A 21,140-nucleotide genomic window follows, 5' to 3' on the forward strand; every position below is an offset into this window, starting at 1 on the left:
TGTTGATCCCTCTTCCTGCTGCCAGAAATCAACTTTTCTATTTTCCTCTTATAAAGCAGTGGTCACAATTATCCTTGACTACCTTTCGTACAAGTCGTGACACTCACTAGTCTATGATTTCATTGCCTTTCAGAACAACCCTTCCCTGTCATCTTTGTTCTCAGTAATCAACAACTGTGGTCTTGGTCTTGCTAATGTCTAACCTTTTACAGTCATTTAAATCAACTTTATATTTCAACTCCTTATTTTTCTTTTGCTGCCTTCCATCTAGGATTCAAACATTATGACACAGACATTAAAATTGGCAGCATTAGGGGATAAACATTTAATATATCTGTATTTTTAAAAAATGTGTGCTACCATTTAAAGCAAACAGCTGAATAAATGTAGTGAACATATAAATGTGTGAAGTTTTGGCCACCAATATCACTATTTGTGGGTTCTAGTGATCTAAAGCTTTGGATGCCTTTAGAGTTATTTTTATACCTTAGCTTTAAGTATAATATTAAACCAAACTCTCAGCAATGGTTGTTGGAAGCGAGAGTACATTATGTGTCGAGGGACAAACTGTTCCTCAGCTCGAACACCAGTCTCCAGAGTCCTGAAACTGATTGTTCTTAATTAAGACATGTAGGAAAAAGGACAAAGCCCAAAGTTCAGGACATCACTAGGTTGAAATGATTGTGATAGAAGATCAAAAAGTACCTCCTGAAATGTACCCAAGAAATGTAGCTTGACATTGCCTTGTTAACTGGCACAAGGAAGTTTCTCATTCTCAAACACCACAGAGACTACAGTAATAGGGAAAATTCATTCTTGCAGCAGGAATATATCCCTTAATGATCACAATTCCCATAATCTGAATCCCCACAATGTGCTGACCCATCAGTATGACCTTATGACATTAAAGCAAGACGTTAAATAGTTGTTGAATTTCCTGATTCTAAATCCTACTTCAAATTATTGTTTATGGCCTATTAGCAGAATAAAAAGGTAGGTCAGCTCTTATGTGGATAGTATCTTTAATAGCTTGCTTTGTGTGGGTCCTATATTTGGAGGGTAGGGGAGACTCTAATGAAACAGAGTGAAGTATTTGAAGATACAATGTACTCTTTGACATAACATCAAAGTGACAAGAAAGTCAAAGATGACAAGAAAACTAAAGTAACATCAAGTAAATAAATGCAAAATGACATATGCTCATTTAACTATACAATTTGTTCAAGAACGCTCCTGTTGTTCAATTCTTGTTTTCATTCCCTCCTGTTCATTTTTAACATCAGATCACTTGTTCCTACCCACAAAAAGAAATATATCTTTTAAGGTATAAAAGTAAAATACTAAAGATGGTGGAAATATGAAATTATAAACATAAAACACTGGAAATACTCAGGTTGTGTCGGATCTGTGGAGAGAGAAAAACAAAGGTTTAAGGTTGATGAACTCTGTTTTTTTCTCTACATATGCTGACTAAACTACTGAATATTCCCAGCAATTTCTGATTTCATCTTTGAGACATATTCTACTCTTAACCCTGTGCCTACATTTCAGGAGATGAAAGCTTTGTAGTCTTTGCCTTTCATTACCTCCCTCTTTGTGGCTGGATGTGGTGTGCTGTTTACTTTTTAATGGCATTCATAGAGAGAGAAATAGAGGTGCCATTTGATGTCAGTGATCAACCTGAAACATAACTCATTTTCTCTCTCCACAACTGTTGCCTGACCTGCTGATCACTTCTTGGACTGTTGGAGGTTTTTACTTCAAGACTTGCAACACCTACCATATTTTTACTTTTGAGTCAAGCTTATGCAATGGCAAAAGGACCCTAAGATAGATGAAGGGACAAAATATGCAGTGGGCTATGTAGAATACACCGGCTGAAATGGTGTGGAAGGAGATTCAACAGTAAACTTCAAGGGGGTGTTTTAAAATATTTGAAGAGCTAAGTTTTGCAGGGCTGTGGGGAAATGGTAGAGAACTGTGCAGCTCTATCAAAAGGTCAACCGGGGCTTGATTCCATGATCATAGAGATAGTGAGTAATGGCTCACGGGTAGGGAAAATGATTTGCATATTTGAACTCAGCAGTCCATTTCCTGAGATCTTCCACATTCATGGGCTAGAAAAGATGGAAGTGATTTCTTCAGAGCAAATGAGTTTGAATGGATGATTAAGTGGAGGAGTTTAAAATCTTGAAAGGCTTTGATAAAGTAAATGAGGAGAAGCTCTTTCCATTGGCAGGAGGAATCTTTGTTGTTGGCATCTGTTAGTCAGTGAGTGACAGCAGCTATCATAGTTATTCACTGACAGTGAGACTGGTGGGTTCTGTGTTCACAGTGAAATTCAAATTCAGAGAGCAGGAGTAGGTCACTCAGACCTTCAAACCTGCTCCATTATTTAATGGCTGGTCTGTCTGTAACCTCAACTCCACAACCCCATCTACCCACAGTAACCTCTCACCCCATTGCTTATCAAGTAACTATATACCTCTGCCTTAAAAATATTCACTCTCCTTCCCCAGACTCCGGCCGCAATTGAGAAGGGAGTTAGGGGTTATTGTGCTGTCGGGTGGCTCATATTTCTATTGTAATTTATGTAACTGTTTTTTTTATGATTGAGAGGAGAACACCACATCGTCCTGTTACCTGATGAAAGATTTTGTCTCATTTGCAAAAGTAACCAGAAGAGTCAGGCTTTAGAGAACTGGCCAACGAGTCGGAGAGGAGCTGTTTTAAGGTGGAATTCATTGCCCTCACGGTACTGATAGTTACTTTCAAAAGAGAATTGCATTGGCACTTCAATAACCATTTTTGGAAATCATATTTTAGTAATGACTTTCTTTTCAAAGTGTATTATGCAATTTTAATTTGTTTCCATTGTGAGAAATAATCTTCACTCTGAATTTATTCGTTACCTATAACACGATGTTCTGTCTTGTCGGTTCACAGGAACATAGGGAAATAAATCCATCCACAACAACGCAATTTCGGATCTCAAAACTCCGAAGCAGGGTAAAAACTGTTATTGCCATATCCTTAACGAATTTTATTCTGGATGAAATAGGATTAAAAAATGGAGGAAATTCTCTGTTGAACAATTTATCCTGTCAGTAGATCTAGTGTGGGTAGATCTGAGGGAGAAGATTAGGATCAAGTAAGGTGATTGTTTTTGCTGGAGTTTATTCTTAATTCTCAGTCACATAATTAAACGATTTGACAATTATATATTAGCACTAATTTAAAGTATAATTTATGTTGCTGAATTTAAATGATCCCAGTAGTTCAAATGTTTAAGGCAGAAAGCCAATGAGAAGTCGGTTGTCTTTCATCAAACTTGGAATGATGAATATCCGGCAGTATTTCATCCAGACTAATCTATTTATATTTCAACTGCGACTTTAATCTGCTTTTGTACCTGAAGCCAAAAAGATCCAACCTTTACATAAGTGCCTGAGTCTGATTTGTTTCAAATTTCGGGTGTCAGTCAAACGTAATGTAACTGGGCCATGGAGAGTACTGATTAATTCGGTTCACAATCCCCCCTCTGAGGGATTGTGTTTGTGTCACATGGGTGTTCTGGATGCAAGCAGATTTTTTTTAAAGGACAGACCTTCCGCTGCCTTGTCCTACACTGTACAATGTGTATAGAGGACTTGCATGCCTCAGAAAGCTCGGTGATGTAAAACAATAACAATCAATTAAAGAGATAACATAGGAAATGAGTTCTGCTATAACAAAAAGCGACTCCAAGACTTCCCTGCTGAAATGCGGAGCGACGAGAGGAGACTTTCACGTGGGAAATGCGCCCCGCAGGCGAGGCTACCGCGAAGGTAGGGACTCAGATGCTGAACGCGGCCAGTGGAGCGACGCGGCCGAGGAGCAGCCGCCGGCGGGAGGTTCGGCCAGGGGAGCCGGCACCGCGGCGGCAGGAGACGCGAAACCGTCCAGGAAGCGAGGCACGGGCGGCAAGCCGCAGGCAGCCGGCGGCCGAGGGGAGCGGGGGGAAGGGCAGGGGCAAGCGGGCGAGCGCAAGAAGCGGGCACCGGGCAGCAAGGTGGCTCGGTGCAGGAAGGGCGCGTTGGAGAGAAGCGGCAGCGAGTGCTCGCTCCTCAGCGGCTCGGCGTCGCCCTCCTCGTCCAAATCCAGCAAGGCCAGCTTCCAGTCGGTGGACGTCGACCCCGGTTTGAGCCCCATGTTGGACTCGGTGTTCGGTCAGGTAAATGAATTGTTTTCCCTTCAAATTAAAGCAGCCGGTCAAATAATCTGCTTTTAACATACAGGCTGGAGCACCTTTGCCCAGTCGATACTGTTTATATCAACTGTAACGAGTTTTGGGGAGAGATGTATCCATTTATCAGCTGGTTGTGGGACTGGTCACACATTGGCTCAACAGATGAGAGACTTTTCTCCCTTCACACAGGGCGGGAAATGGTTCTCCAATCCAAGCAACTCCAAACAGGTGCGCTGAGAAGTTCACTCGCAGCCACTTTGCTCCCTCCACCACGCTCTGTAAAGCACCAGCTTCACTAAGAAGCGAGATGTATGTATTTATTGGGCTAGTGTCGGTGTCCCGTGTGCCCGAGTTTGCATCTGTCCCAACCACCTCATTACAGTTGCTTTTTGTGGGGCGGTTGAATCTGTCTGCAGATAAATTACCAGAGTAATATCGAGCTCTAGGCAATACTGCGGTGCCTATTTGACATGAGGCTCGATTAGAGGTGGCAGCGTGAAGTGTTGGCTGGATCAGTTCAAACTTTTACCGCGGTCAGTAACTTCCTCTGAACTTGTTCACCAGCGCTGGTCTCCGCGTTGGTGAATGGCATCAAACCTGTCCTTTACCTTTAAAAAAGGGAGAGAACGCTGGAAAACACTCTGCAGATCAGGCAGCATCTGTGGAAAGAAACAATTAACGTTTCAAGGTCCGGGACCCTAGGCCAGAAACTTTGATTTTCTGCGCGTTCCTGTCCCCTGTCTTGGGGCTCTGTTGTTAGATTCCGGGGTGAGACTGCAGCCTTGCTGCAAGTTTAAGCACAGGGCTATGTTATTGCTGGCGGCGTGGCCGGCTGGTGTTGACCATTTTACCTGTCGCATCGTGCACTGTTGCAACGAGCCATTTAAAGGCACATTACCTTCGAGTATGGAGAGATGCGATGTCCCGTTAGTGGCCATCCCCACTGACACTGAGTGCATGTGGGGCAAGGAATCCAGCAATCACTATTCCGGGAACTCGCCAACTCGGGGCCAAGGGTTGTTCCGCTGTACAAGGCATCACACTAGACCACACGGGACCTTTACATCGAAGGGACATTTGACTCCAATATTCCCGTCCAACTCCTCTGACGGGTGCCTCTTCTCTCCTCTACACCTAAGAACCCTAAGGGTTGTAATGGTCACCCAAATTTTAATTGTCAGACTACTGCGAGGAGTTGCATCGTAGAAGGAGAATAAGTAACCAAGAGAATTTTAATTAAATATTAATTAAAGCAGTAGTTGTCTGAGCAATGTACTCGCAGCTGCATCTGTTAAGCATTGATGATTAGTAGAATCCAGGGTGTCCTCAGTCTGCCAAGCAGTTGCCTTCTTGCCTTGAACCCTTCATGCATCACTTAAACCAGTCAGGCTTGGAGAAAGCCCAGGGCTGTTCCTGCTGCCACACTCACCAGGAAGGCACCAGGCACTCTTCAGACCACATAAACAGAAATTATTAGAACTGCACTCCTTAAACCTAATTGCAGAGGAAAGGTTTCACTTCAAATGAAATCCTTTCTTTCTGTTTCAGTTCAGGATTTAGTTTCAAAAAAATTAAACTTTGTATGAAATGTGCATTCGGTCCCCTTGTTAGAATCTTGTGAGATGCTTTACATTTGTTTAAATAAGATAAATCGATCACTGGCTATGAAGTGATAGAGCTGAGTTTGCCACAACTATGTAGAAAGTTTACACATAACCCTGCATTCATCAGTTTGAGTTTTCAGTTTGAGCCCAAAGTTATTTAGAGAAATAGAGTCTTTACTTACCCCAGAGATTCTGTAAGCCATCTCTTTTATAGCATTCTGGAATCTTCCTGCACAAAAGGAAGTTATTCACCTCTGTGCACGCACCGTGAGCTATCTTGTTAATCTCAAAGCTCTAAAAATGCTTACTATTCGTTTGTGTATCTTTTAAAGGTTATCTCTGTAGAGGCTTCTGATATACTTTCATTCAGGGCATTCCAGATCATAACAAATGTCTCATGGAAAAAAAAATCTTATCTTGCTTGGTTTTTAATTCTGTGCTCTCTTCTCCTTATCTTCCTCATCAAAAGCCCTTATGATTTTGAACATCTTCACTAAATCCCCTCTTCTGCTTTCTCCTAATTAGATCAATCCCAGATTTTTCATAAATACCTCTAAGCCACCTTTTCCCTATTCTAAATATTCTTAATACCTGTAATCTTTTCTTACAGAGCAGATGCCAAGTCCCATTTAACAATAACACATCCCTTTTCCTCCATTCCTCTTTTGAGTGGTATGAATAATGCTTGGGTACCTTGTCCAACCAACCATTCTCCATGTGTGCATTTAGATAGTGAGAGCTGAGAACTGTGCGAGGAGCTTAATCCTTTTGACACCAGTTTGACCACATGTATGTACGTACTCCCAAACAACAATTGCATGTTGTACTTCAATGCAACAACCCTGTCCGAAAGGTTGGCAGCACAGACCAGAGATTAAACTGGGTGTGATCCTGCCCTGTGGTACTTGGTATGGGGTGGTGAGAGATGGAGGTGTTGGGGGAGGAATGTGGGATGGGGTTGTGGCAATTGTTCACTATGATTAAATGTAGGATAAATATGGTAAAACTCTACATGTAGATAGAGGAATTCTGTCAATTTAAACAGGGACTAAAGTAATGATGTACCACCATTTTAGGTAGCAGAATTGTACATCGACTTAGCACTGCTGATTCACCTTGCTGCTGTCTGTCAGATCTTGCTTTTTGCAAAAAGTTTGCTGAGATTTTCAACACAGGTCACACTTTGAAAGTAGTTCTTTGGCTACTGCAATATCCAAACTGTTTGGGGGGGGGGGGGTTGGGGAAAAATCCTCTCTTTTTCACAAAAGGCACTAATTTTCTTGCATGGTAGTTGGTCTTGAATTTGGATTTGAATTTGGTTCAGCACTGTACTTGGCTTATTCAAGAGTTCTTTCTGATTCTAGATAGTGTAGACTGTGCAATAGAATTTCTACTTAAGGGGAAATGAGTGGTGAGAATTGTTTAACAGTTGATTGAACAAACATTCCCATTTTATACTTCTGTTAAGATCAAAATCCCATCAACACCCACTCCTTGTGTGTGGAGCAGATTTATGCATTTTTATAAGTTTTTTAATGTCCCACACTCATGAGTAATTCCATTACTCATTTAAAAACATAATCTTCATGATTTGGCAGCAGGTGGGTGGGGAGGGGGTCAGTGAAGGTGGGTTACGCTGCACTGTTTGAGGATGATGGTTCCCCACTCATCTCAGAACTTGTGAAGAGATTCAAGGAATTGGAATTAAGAAAGCATCAGATGGAAATGGTCAGCATCTGCAGAGAGTTCAGAGATGTCAGCAGTGTTTATTCTCTTTTCAGATGCTATCCACTGCTCCAATTGTTGCCAATATTTTTGTATCTTTTTTTTCTCTCAAAGATCTTTTGTTATGGAAAGCATAATCAAGCTTGTAAATGCTAAGGGGCATGGATAATGATTATTGTTATAAAATGCAAGGCTATTAATCTACAATATCTCACACAACTGAAGTTATTGTGGATTGAGTAACAGTTTGACAGGTCTCAATGTGAACCATCCGTACATGACCAACTTCAGCTGGTGGTTTAGTTGCATGCCACTTGTAATGCAGGAGGCCACCCAATCTCAACTAGACATGAATCCCAACTGTCAACCCAGGAATGCTGCTGTCAAGCTAAAGGTTTACTCCAGTTATCAATGGGGTTAGGGGATAGCTGTAGGAATCAAAGATGCTCACATCACTAAAATGGTGGCTTATGGTGATAGGGCCTAGAATGAAATTTAATAAAGAGGACTAGCATTTTCAAATTTACAATGAGATGGACTCTTGACCTCACAATCTACCTCGTTATGACCTTTCACCTTATTGTCTACCTGCACTGTACTTTCTGTGTGGCTGTTACACTTTATTCTGTTATTGTTTTACCTTGTACTACCTTGATGCACTGTGTAATGGATTGATATGTATGAATGACATGCAAGACAGATTTTTCACTTTATGTTGGTACATGTGACAATAATATTCCAATTCCAAAAGCACCTTTCACAACCTCTGGATATCCTGGATGTTTTAAAAGCAACAAAATAACTTGAAAGTACAATCACCATGTAATGTTGCAAATGCAGAGTCACGTTGGGGGAACCAGTGGATGTGATATATTTGGACTTTCAGAAGGTCCTTAATAAAGTGCCACACAAGATCTTATTAAAATTAGAGTGCATAGTATTGGGGATAATGTACACGTGTGGATTGTGAATTGGTTAATGGGCAGAAAACGCAGAACAGAAAAAAAAAGTGGGCTATTTTTGGTTGGGAGGTTGTGGCTCGTGGGATGCCATGGGGATCTATGCTGAGGTCGATGATTTGGAGGAGGGGATCAAGTATAATATATCCAAGTTTTCTGGGGATACAATGCTGGGTGGCAGATTGGGTTGTGTGTAGAATGCATCAAGGCTTCTAGGATGTAGACAGGTTATGTGAATGGGAAGATGGAATATAATGTGGAAAAATACAAGGTCATCTTCTTTGGTAGGGAAAATAGAAAGGAGCAGTATTTGTTAAATGGTGAAAGGTGTGAAAAGTGTTGTTGATGAAAGGAACCTAGGTGTCTTTGTACATGAATCATTGAAAGTTAACGTACAAGTACAGCAAGCCCTTGGGAAGGTGAATGATATGTTGACCCATATCAACAGAGGATCTGACTACAAGAGTAGAGAAATTTTGCTGCAGTTCTTTAGGGCACTTGTGAGACCACATTTGAAATATTGTGCACGTGTGATCTCCCTACCCAAGGAAAGATATGCTTGCAATAGAGGGAGTGCAGCAAAGATTCACCAGCTTGATTCCTGGGATGGTGGGTTTGGTCTAAGAGGAGAAAGAAAGTGGACTGAGCCTATACTTCCTTGATCTCATTGAAGCATACAAAATTATTATGGGGCTTGACAAGGTAGATATGGAGATAATGCTTCTCCTGGCTGGGTATCTAGAACCAGGGAGTGTGGTCTGAAAATAAAGGGTTGACCAATCAGGACAAAAATGAGAAGAAACTTTTTCACATCAAAGGCTTTGGGATTCACTACCTAAGGTGGCTGTGGAGGTTTGGCCACTCAGTATTCAGGACCCTGCTTGATTTTTGAATATTAAGAGGATCAGGGGTTAGCTCAGGAAGGTGGCACTGAGGTAGAAGATCAGTCATGATCTTATGGACAGCGCAGGAGGGGCCAAATGACCTATTATTTCTGATGTTCTTAACATTTCATTCAAGAGATGGCATCCCAGCCGTACCTGGTATTTGTGCTGAAATATCATCTTAAATATTGTGCTTAAATCTCTGAAGTGTGACTTAAAACTGCAAATTTCTGACTTGGAAATGAAAGTGTTGCCTACTTGGTCATGGTTGACCCCTTTTCTGGGGTGGGTGTTGAGGGGATTTGACTGGCATAGTGTGGGAAGTGGAAAGGGTGGCACTGAATCAGCGTTGCATTCAGGCTGGCCCTTCTAGCTCAGAGGTCACTGGGATTCTGAGAATTGCTTGATTCGTGTGTTTTCATGCAGCTCAACACTCTCAAACCTCAGCATTGTCAGTAACTGGGCCTCCTGGGTTGGTCATAGCCATACAGCATGAAATGAGCCCTTCAGCCCATCGAGTCCATGCCAACCATCAGGTACCCATATACACTCATTTATTTTTATTCTCCCCTCTCATTTGCGTCAACTCCCTCCCAAATTCTGCCACTTACCTGCACAATTTATAATGGCCAATTAACCTACCCATATGTCCTTGGGATGTGGGAGGAAACCAGAACACCTGGGGGAAACCCACACGGTCACAGGGAGAAGGTGCAAACTCCATGCAGGCAGCACCAGAGGTCAGGATTGAACCAAGATCTCTGGAGCTGTATTGTAGCAGCTCTGCTAGCTGTACCACTGGTCCTGGAGGGAGGGAGACCTGTCCACAACCCCCAAAGAGGTGGAGGTGGGGGGGTATGCACTGTCGAGGTGGGCCAGGCTGGACATAGAAGGAATGTCTGGTGATCATTTGTGAAGGCAAAAGAGCCCACCGTTTGGCTGCACAAGTTATTGAGCTTGAGGCTTTTTCTGTTGTGTACTGGCATTCTGATCAGAAAACACGGGGGAATTCTTTGTGCAGTAGGCTCTACCTCTGCCCCCATAAATTGTATTCAGGGTTCTAGCCAGGTCATATCAGCCCCTCTCAGTCCATGAGGTACAGCAGGTTGGAGTTAAGAGGATGGTTTTAGCTCTGCTCAACAAATAAACTGGACCCAACCACAGCCAATATGAGTCCAAGAACTTACAAATTTTTTCATACTTGACCAAGTTGAACTCAACATATGTATTTGGAATATGTTGGCCTTTGGGGTGGGGAGCTAGGTTCTGCAGTTAAGCCAGACTCTGAGAAGTGGGAACCCCTTCCTATACTACCTGCACTCTCTTAGATCCTTGCATTGTCATATCCCACAGTACTGACACTTAGTGCATTATAAAGAACCTTCCTGTTACGAGCTGCTGGGCATAATTTTTTCAACACATATAATCAGGTCCTCTCGGGGTCAGCTCAGGTAACCAGGCTCCAAGTCCCACTGAGAAATTACCCACGTACAGATTGGCCAATGATATGAGAACAGCCAGAATTAAGGTATGACTTCTTCACACAGAGGATAAGAAACCTGGGGAATAGCCAGCCCAGGATAGTGACAGATGGAGCAGTTGAAGTCAGTCTGAAGTAAAGTAGGATAAGAAATCTGTGACCACCCTGACAAATAGAATGTTCTGTAAATGACTCTGTATAATAACAGTCCTGTGTTCTAAAATGTAATCGGGTTACCTGGCAGGGGAGAGACTACAATCCAAAAAGGTTAATCTCCCAGGACTTCTGGAGTTTTTTTAGCCTGAGGGTATGTGCTAAGAGCTTTGCTCTCTTGTGTGCATCTCTCAGACTGCGAATTGGACCTATTTTCTGACGTAGAGGTGATCCTTGATGCTGATCTGGGACCAGTCCAATCCCTCTTTCCAGCACTGATGTAGCCTGCTCCTTCACAACAGGATTGGCTGCAAATCCTGCAGGAAGACAAGGAGTTCTGTGTGTCACTGAGGAATATGAGCAATGGAAACCCCAAAGACTGGATTCTTTGTGAAGGATGTTCTGCTGGACTGCTGTGATTTCGATGCAAAGGACATCTTCTGCCTGGAGGACTTCGCTGTTAAGCCACCTTCCAGCAAAAGCAGTACATTGGCCTTGATGCTGGCGATGGACCCCAAGGTGGCAACACATCGAGCAGTGCTTTTCACACTGCGCATGTTGATGATGTAACTTTTAAGTTTTGTAGACTTAAGGTTTGATGTTAACATTGGGAATACTGCAGGATTTGCAAAGCTACTGTAAGCTTTCTGGGAGGAGAGAAGTGAAGCGCTATTGTTGCTTCTGAAGACAGAGTGGCTATTTACCTGTTCGATGCAGAGAGAATGTGCGATCACTGTATCCATGTTCAACCCCTATGTCCTTGTTGTGGATGTTCTGATATTCCTGTCCAGGGAGCAGGGAACTGCACTGGTGTCAATGACCACTTCAGGATCTCAATAAGCAAATGCGAAGTCAAGGTCATGCTAAGGTTCGACGGAACAGCAGCCATTGGTGCACTCACCATCGTTTTCATAGTTATGTGGTGTATGCAGGACAACCCGTGGTGTGCAGTAACTGCAGTAAACCTGGACACAGGATGTCCCAGTGCAATGCACCCATCTACAAAAGTGTGGGCAGGAAGGTCACTAGACAAAGGGCTGCAAGGAGACCAAGTGTTGCAACCTGTGCGGGAGGAAGACCACCTCTACACGGCCTGCCCCAAACACTCCTGCAGTTACACACAGTTGGTAAGGCAAGGGGCTGTCAACAAGTCCTCCAGGAAGGAGAACGTATCCCTTCCCCTCCAATCCGAGACTCCATCTAAGAACAAGCCCGGGGAAAGGTAGGAAAACCTGGCTACCTCAAGCTGCCAAGCCCCAGCCTCTTCCCCTGGAGACGGAGTCAATGAAAAAGGAGGCTACAGAGGGACACACGGGATTGGCAGATGGTGAAGAGGAAAACGGAGCCTTCCAAAAGCCAGTGACCTTGGACAACAACAAGACAAATGGGGGGATAAACAATGGAGGAATCAGCAAGTCGACACTACAGGCAGAAAAAGTATCAGAATGGGAGGAATGAAAAGTAGGAAGAAAAGACCCAGTCAGGAAGCTGTGAGTGAAGTAGTCGATCCAGTGACCCCCCCAGCCCTACCAGAGTGGGAATGATGCAATGCCTGTCAAATGCAGCTCTGTGAGACAAGACCTGACACACCCCAGCTCCGGGAGACTGGACGTACCAACGTCAACCAGATGCAGATGGAGCAAACAACAATAATGGAGAACCACGCTGCTCTCTTCTCAGCAATACTGCCAGCTTCACCACAGGGGATGCCACTGCCACCAACTCCCCCCCCAGCCCCCCAGTGGAGATTGTGCTTGGAACTAGCACTACAGTTCACTAAAGCCTTGGGCATACCGGCACAGAGAAACTGACTGCAGTAAAGTTTGAACCTTAAGCTGACAAAACTATGGGTGTAAAGTTGCATCAATAAGTATTCACAGTGTGAAAAGCATTACATGGTGTGTTGCCACCTTGGGAAGCCTCACTAAGATCAAGGCCAATGTGTTGCTTTCACAGGAGCGTGGCTTACCGCACCTCAGCAAGTATTGGCAGTAGTTGTGATGGTGCTTCCACTGGCTATCAATATGATTCAGGGGGTGGGGCAATGGTCACCACACCTCAGGCCTTGGTATTCTGCTGCAGAGAGGCAATTCACCATCACTGAAGTCAAAGAGGTAGTTGGTGGGTGTCTCCTCTTGGCAGATGTAGTACACGGAAATGCACTGCTCAGTGTGTACACCTCACCCCATCGGAACAAATAGCTGGCTGTCCTCCAGAAGTTCCCACTGCTGCTGGTGACATTATGGCCAGTAACTTCATCTGCATCATCATTCCATTCAGTCGGACTGTGCTGTGCCACCTGTCCTTCATAGAAAAGTTCTCTGATCACAAATCCATCAGGTAGTGTCAGCATAGAATGTCCTGAAGACCCTGTGGGAGAAGGACATGGTGGATCCTGTGAAATTGGTCCCTGAGCAGAATGTCAAAGTCATTTGGCAAAATGCTTCGTCTCCAGAACTCTCCAACAAGCACCTAGGCTTGTTTGAGTCGTAGTGAGAGGGGGCCTCCCCATCAGATCTTTCCTGCACAATTGGAGTCTTCCTCCAAATGCATGCTGCCCTCGATGGCTGCAGTGCCGTCAAGATCATCATCCACCTCCTCATGGATTGTGCATTGGCCAAGAACATTTGGAAAAGATTGTAGTGACTCTTGTTGAAGTGTGGACCAAACTGTGCATTGCCGGCTGCTCCCAGGTACACTTACAGAGACAAATATTAACTGCTGCTGGAATATCATCAACTTGGTGAAAGGCACACCTTGGTCTGCCCAGAACTTGTGGTCTTTCAGTGTAAGGAGATGTGCGTAAGTGAATGCTGCCTAATGGCACATTCCAAGGTGCAGGAGTACGTGCTGAGGGACTCATTGAAACTTGGTGCAGCCACTGCAAAGGCTCTGTGGGGATGGACCACAGTCACTGAACACTGAGGGACTGGGCCCTGTCTAACAGTCTCTCAAATGCTTCAAAGGTGATCGTTTAAGGAGGAAACATGACTGGCATTGACACATTGTAGAAGAATGCATTGAATTGATGGTACAGTGAATGTAGAGGAAGACGTCCCCATTGTATTTCCTATATATATTATGAATAAAATATATTTTGGCGGGGGGGGGGGGAATGTAATCAAGTTATCTAACTTCACTTGTGAATGCTAAAGAGAATGTGAGAATTAAAATGAACAAGTTTCAGCAGAGAAATATCTGTTTCTGTCACAGGTCAGGGGACTTGTGAAATGAAGGAATCTCCTGCTGAAGGTGATAAAATTATTTTGATAAAGACCTTTGAAAAGAAATGGGTTGGAGTTTGATTTAGACTTGTATGGGCAAATAAAGGTGACTGAATGTTGTATTGTTTACGTTGGCACTACTGAAATGTCTTCCCAATGAGAACAACTGGTTCAGAAGAAGGGAAGGATTTTACATTTTCTGTGCTTGAATGTAAAGGGTTGCCTGCCATAGTGAGATGAGGGTTGTTTGCAGTCACTGCCTGTCTCAGTATCCATGGTCAGTCCAGGTCCACCTTCACTCCTTGTATGCATTTGCATCTAGTATCTGGTGGTACAATCTATGTACAGGTCTTCCCCGGCTTATGTACAGCTTGTACATATGAACGAGCATTTGGGAGACTGGTGTGATGGATTTGCTGGCTGCTGCAGGGCTGCAGGCATCTTCTGCCGGGTGGGAATGTGGTTTGCAGCTGCATTTCTGTAACTGTCCAGGTTACAAACAGTTCACAAGAATGGAACCCTGCCATAACCTGGGGAGAACCTGTATCGTGAATTAGGACTCTCAAAAATCTTTCATTCAAAGAATGACTGAGCCCCTGACCGTGATTCCTATTTTCCAAGGCAACTATGAATTAATTCTGTTTTGCAATTATCAGACCATTTTTTACCTGACCTGGTAGCATTCTTCCTTCTGGGTCAGGAGGTTTTATGTTTGAATCCTGAAACTTGATCTCATTATCTTCAGTACAATACTGTGAGTACTTCATTGTTAAAGGATGACTAGATGGTAAACCAAAGCCCCATTGGTATGGTTAATGCTCCTGTTCTGGTGTTAGAAAAACAGAAGTGTGGTACAGTAGATAAGATATCTTTATTAGTCACACTTACATCGAAACACACAGTGAAATGCATCTTTTGAGTAGAGTGTTCTGGGGGCAGCCTGCAAGTGTTGCCACACTTCCGGCACCAACATAACATGCCCACAACTTCCTAACCTGTACGTCTTTTTTGGAAAGTGGGAGGAAACTGCAGCACCCAGAGGAAACCCACATGGACATGGGGAGAACGTACAACCTCCTTACAGACAGCAGTGGGAATTGAACCCGGGTTGCTGGCACTGTAAAGCGTTATGCTAACCGCTACACTACCATGCCTGCCCAATAGTGCAGCAGTTAGCACTATTGTCTCATACCTCCAGTGTCCCCAGTTCGATTCCGACCTCTGGTACTGTCTTTGTGGAGTTTACACATTCTCTCTGTGACAGTGTGGGTTTCCACCCAGGTGCTCCCATTTCCTGCCACATCCCAAAAATATTACTGTGGGTTAATTAGTCCTAGTATAGGTAGGTAGCAAAAAAAATTAAAAGGGAATTTGGTGGGCAAGAGAGAGAATAAGTTGCAGTGCTACAGGAGAATAACGTGAGGAGGAATTGAACTGATGGGATTTCTCTGCTTGGAGCTGGTATCAATTTGGTGGGCTGAATGGCTGCCATTTGCATCAAAATAAGTATGTGATCGGGGTTACTAACTACTCCGCTCTAAATGCTATCAAAAATTTAATTCACTGGTTTGTTTTTTGTCTGCTGCTTGTTGTTTGTGGGATGTTTTTGGATGAAAATGGCTGTTTCATTTTTCTGCATAATATAACTCGTTAAAATTCAAACAAAATTAAATGTGTGAAGAATTTCAGAACATTTTGACATGACTTAGAAATTACATAGGAATTCTGGGAGGTTGGTTGAGGCAGCCAGTCCCTGTTGCTGCATCTGAGGAACAGTCCTAACCCCAATGCACTGCACCGTTTCCATATCCCTATCTTTCACATGCTTGTCAATACAACTGCAGAAAAGTTAGAAGTCTTCTCTTCTACCCAAGCAAAGGTTGGAAAATAAGGCATTTTTGCTGATACAGTGCAAACTCCTGGTGATGGTGGAGCAGTGAAGCAGGTAGACCTCCGACCTCATACCTTCAGCGATCCAGGTTCAATCCTGACTTCTGGTGCTGCCTGCAAGGAGTTTGCACGGTTTCCTTGTGACCTCATGGGTTTCCTCTGGTTTTCTCCCACATTCGAAAGGTTAGTAGGTTAATTAGCCACAGTAACTTGCCCCTAGAGTGTGGGTGGGTGGTAGAATCTGAGGGGAGTTGATTCAGATGTGAGAAGAATAAATGGGTGCTGGATGGCTGACATGGTCTTCTGAAGGGCCAGAAGAGGAGGTGAAAGCAGAGACTCTGTTGATTGATGGTGAAGCTGGCTGAGTGCTGGACTTGCTTGGCTTTTTGGTCACAAGAGTATGAGAAAAGTAAAAGGAATCCAGTCTGCAAATGGGAAGTTAGAATGCAGTTCTTTTGGTGAAATCAAAAGAATACATTTGCCAACAATGATTCTTATGAAACCTGATGGGGGCCATTCTCAGATGTTGAGCAATATAATTATGGAATTAGAATCAGATTTATTATCACTGACTTATGTGACGTGAAAGTTGTTTTGCAGCAGCAGTACAGTGCAAAGACATAAAATTCCTATGAATTACAAAAATAAATAGTACAAAAAAAGGGATAAGAGGTAGTATCCATGGACCATTCAGAAATCTGATGGTGGGGGGAAGAAGTTGTTTCTGAATCATTGAATGTGGGTCTTCAGGCTCCTGTACCACCTCCCTGAGAAGAGCGCATGTCCCGGATAGTGAAGGTCCTGGATGCCACCACCTTGAGGTACCACCTCTTGAAGATGTCCTCGATGGTGGGGAGGGTTGTGTCCATGATGGAACTGGCTGAGTCTACAACCCTCTGTAGCTCTTTCGGTCCTGTGCATTGGAGCTTCCATACCAGGCCGTGATGCAACCGGTCAGAATGCTCTCCACCGTACATCTACAGAAATTTGTAAGAGTCTTTGGTGACATACCGAATCTCCTCAAAATCCAACGGAATAGAGCTGCTAGCGTGCCTTTGTCGTGATTGCATCAATATGTTGGGGCCCAGGATAAATGCTCCAAAATGTTGATGCCTAGGAACTTGAAGCTGCTCACCCTTTCCACCACTGACTCCTCAATGAGGACGTGCGTGTGCGTGTGTGTGTGTGTGCTCTCCCAACTTCTCCTTCCTGAAGTCTGCAATCAATTCCTTGGTCTTGCTGATGTTGAGTGCGAGGTTATTGTTGCGACACCACTCAACCAACCAATCCATCTCAGTCCTGTATGTCCTTTCATCGCCATCTGAGATTCTACCAACAACAGTGGTGTCATCAGTGAATCTATAGATGACATTTGAGCTGTGCTTAGCCACACAGTCATGAGTGTAGAAAGTAGAGCAGTGGGCTAAGCAGCCATCCTGGAGGTGTGCCTGTGTTGATTGTCAGCAATGGATTTTTCAAATGCAAGATGCTGCAGATGTCAAAAATCTACAATAAAACTAGAAAATGCTGGACTTACTCAGCAGATCACGAAGCATCAGCCAATAGATAAACAGTTGTATGGGCCTTATTGGTATTACTGTACTTCCACTGACAGCACATGTAAAACAAGGCTGTTTTGAAGAAAATGAAACAGTTTTACAGGATTGTGTGCTGTTTTGGCATTAACAAAAGTTTATTTTATAAAGTTCATTTGGTTGATAGGTAAATGATGTATGACCATAAGAAACATCATGTTGGAAGTTAATGCTCATTACCTTGTAATCCAGCCAAGATATCTTCACTAATGTGAAGTTAACAGTGGCTACCTTCCTGGAAGGGACCAGTAAGTTTGACAGTTCAGTGCATGGAGACCAGGGCTGCTCCTTGCAATTGGGAGGGATGACTGACATGAAAACCCCAAATAGCAGTGGAATGCAGGTACAGCGAGGCAATCACCTCAGTCAGAATTAGTAGTTTGGGTATGCATTGCATAGTTTAGCAGGGTTCTTCTCTAACTCCAGAAGGCACTACCTGCAATATGCAATAGGATGAGGAGTCCTCTTTGTGCAAAGAGAGCCCCTGGTGCAGCAACAGCCCTGGATACCAGTCAGGAGGACTGCTGCTCATACCTACCTTTGTTAATTTCCATCCTCTGAACCAGTAAAGAAGAAGGAAGCCTTGGCAGTGTACAAGTAAATCTCAGAGTCTCTAGAAACAGCATTTCTTTTGGCTGGCACTCAACAGACATCTTGCACCATCCCATGCCAAGGAGAAATGAAATACTCCAAATTTATTAAGTGACTTTTACATAATGACCTGCTTCTGTTCTTTGCTGAGCTTTCTCTAATTGACCCTATAAAGAGCTGTTTTGTTCTTGCTTTACCCTACTGCTATGCTGACCTGCTTCCTAAAATGAGACCTGCAAATGTGGAGACAAATCATTGCAGCTCTGTGTGTATTTCAGAAGATCATAATTTTGGGGTGATTTTTTTTTTTGTTAATTGTTTTTCATTTACTGTAATGGACGTGGTTAAAAAATTTGCATGAGCGATTTGGTACAGGAGCGCTACATTCACTCAATGTGGTTGGTTGGTGTCTTGATGGAGCAACATCATGCCAAAGTATCAGCTCACTTTTCATGTCATCCATGATAAGGCAGTGGTTAAATGACTGGACTAATAATCCAGAAGCCTGGACCACAAGTCCTACCACGGCGGCTGTAGAATTTAGATTCTGTTAACAATCTGAAATTTGGGAAAAACAACTAACCTCATCAATGATGACCAACAAAATGTAGCAGATTGTTATAAAAACCCATCTTGGTTCACTAACGTCCTGGGGGGGGGGGGGGTGGTGGGGAAGGAAATTTGTCACTCTTATTTGGTCTGATCTACATGTGACTCCAGACCCACTTCACGTATGTTAATTTAAGTTTATGTAACTTATCTTGTAATGTACTCTGCTGCTACTGCTGCTGCCAAAAGCTAATTTTCATGGCATTTATACCCTGGGTATGTATGCCCATGACAACAAACTTGAAACTTGAATGTGGTTGGCTCCTAAATGCCCCTTGAATAGGCCTAGTTAGCCATTCTGTTGTACCATTACCACTATGTTCAACAGAAGAATAAAACCCTCACCAGAAGGACTGCAGCGGTTTAAGAAGGTGGCTCACCACCACTTATCAAGGTGGGAAAGGGAACCAAAAACTAGAGGTCACAGGTTTAAGGTGAGAGGGGAAAGATTTAAAAGGGACCTGAAGGGCAACTTCTTGCAGAGGGTGGTGTGTATATGGAAGGAGCTGCCAGAGAAAGTAGTTGAGGTGAGTACTATAATAAAGTTTAAAAGACATTTTGGATAAGTTAATGAAGAGGAAAGGTTTAGAGGGATATTGGCTAAACGCGGGCAAATGGAACTAGCTTAGGTGGGCACCTTGGTTGGCATGGATAAGTTGAGCCAAAAGGTCTGTTTCCATGGTCTGTGACTCCAATACTCTTATGGCAGTTAGGGATGGGCAATAACTGCTGGACTTTCCAGCAATGCCCAGATCACAAAAAATGAATAAATTAAAAAAAAAAGACACAGGATTGGACTAAGGCAGCACTGCATTATCCTAGCTACTGCTTTTCAGATAAGGGGTGAAATTCAGTGTTTCTCAGTTCAGTGAATCTAAACAATGCAATGGTATTCTCTGAAGAGTTTCACCAAGGTTCTGTCCAACTTTCCTCCTCCGAATGTACAGATAGATTTGCATTCGTCATACCTTGCCCACTTGTTTATATTGCCATATTTCAAAAACAATGAATATGCACATACCTTTTTGGGACCAGGTAGTCCTTCCAGAAGCAGTCTTGTAATGTAAGTGTCCGTGAGCACAAATAACTTCTCAAGCTATTTTGGCTGCACAGTCGCTGAGCTGTGTGTTGGAAATTGTTAACTGCTAAAATTAATGCTTGAATTAGCACATCAGCACTGTCGTGATAGAACACAAATATTTTTATGATATCTCACTGAAATCTGAAAAAGTTGACACTAATATTTGATTACGGAATGTGTGGTATATATGGAGTGGTGCCAGCATTGCAGAGTACGAGTCTATTTTAACTTTGCTGTGGTCATTACCATGGACTTTCCACACACACCTTTTGACATTATGGATGCGTGCATATTCCCCAACCTCGTTTGGTAAGAAAACACGGAAATTCCAGGGGAATAGCCAGCTCTCAAATTCAGCAGGAAATCAGTTTTTACAGAATCAACATGTCAAGAAAAGGTCTGAAATTTAGCAGTCATAAAAAAAAAGGGATAAAGATTTACAATTGCAATAAGCCTGGGCAGATCCCAAAACCTTTTACAGTAAATAAGAACGGGGGGGGGGGGGGGGGGGGGGGTCATTGTCATTATTGTCGGAAACACCTGTTTTTAGAAGCTTTCATTGCCCAACCTCAACGTAGTGAGGGGAATTTTGATTTAGGGGATTGGTGAACCAATTATCTGTTATATATCTCCCAGTTTTAATTTCCATTGAGTCATTGTGTATGTTTTTGTCATAATGTCAGTGGTTGCACTTGTGTATCTGAACCAGAATGCTGTGGTTTCAGGCTCAACTCTAGAGACTTCACTACTTGGTAGTTCAGTCACTGCAGTATTGGGGTGTTGTGGAATAACAGGTTGCCCCCGGGTTACAACAGGATTCTGTTCCTGTGAACTGTTCATAACTCAATCAGTTCACAAGTTGGAACTGCGGCTACACCCCACAGCAGCCATCAAATCCAACTCGCTGGCATCCCAAACACATTCATATGTACAGGCTGTACGTAACTTGGGCAACGTAAGATGAGGAGGACCTGAACTGTTGGAGATCCCATCTTCTGGGTGAAGTGTTAAATTCAGGGTTAGTCTTCCCTCTCAGGTGGATGACAAAGATCAACTGGCACCATGTGAAGAAGAGCAGATGATGAGTTCACCAATGCCTTAAACATCAGTTCCCCTT

The 21,140-nt window shown here is 43.3% G+C and overlaps 1 protein-coding gene across 2 annotated transcripts in view; it reads left to right on the top strand.

The window, feature by feature from the left end:
• Positions 1-3,675: 3,675 nt before the first annotated feature.
• Positions 3,676-21,140, top strand: part of LOC127579391 (calcium-binding protein 1-like) — an 85,950-nt gene continuing 68,485 nt past the window's right edge. For both annotated transcript variants that reach the window (XM_052032155.1, XM_052032156.1), the window contains exon 1: positions 3,676-4,213. In XM_052032155.1, coding sequence (XP_051888115.1) covers positions 3,716-4,213 — 498 coding nt within the window. In that variant the 5' untranslated portion in view covers positions 3,676-3,715. The remainder of the gene's footprint in view (positions 4,214-21,140) is intronic.

The sequence above is a fragment of the Pristis pectinata genome, chromosome 17 (assembly GCF_009764475.1).
Source record: "Pristis pectinata isolate sPriPec2 chromosome 17, sPriPec2.1.pri, whole genome shotgun sequence".
In the NCBI taxonomy this organism is placed as follows: domain Eukaryota; kingdom Metazoa; phylum Chordata; class Chondrichthyes; order Rhinopristiformes; family Pristidae; genus Pristis; species Pristis pectinata.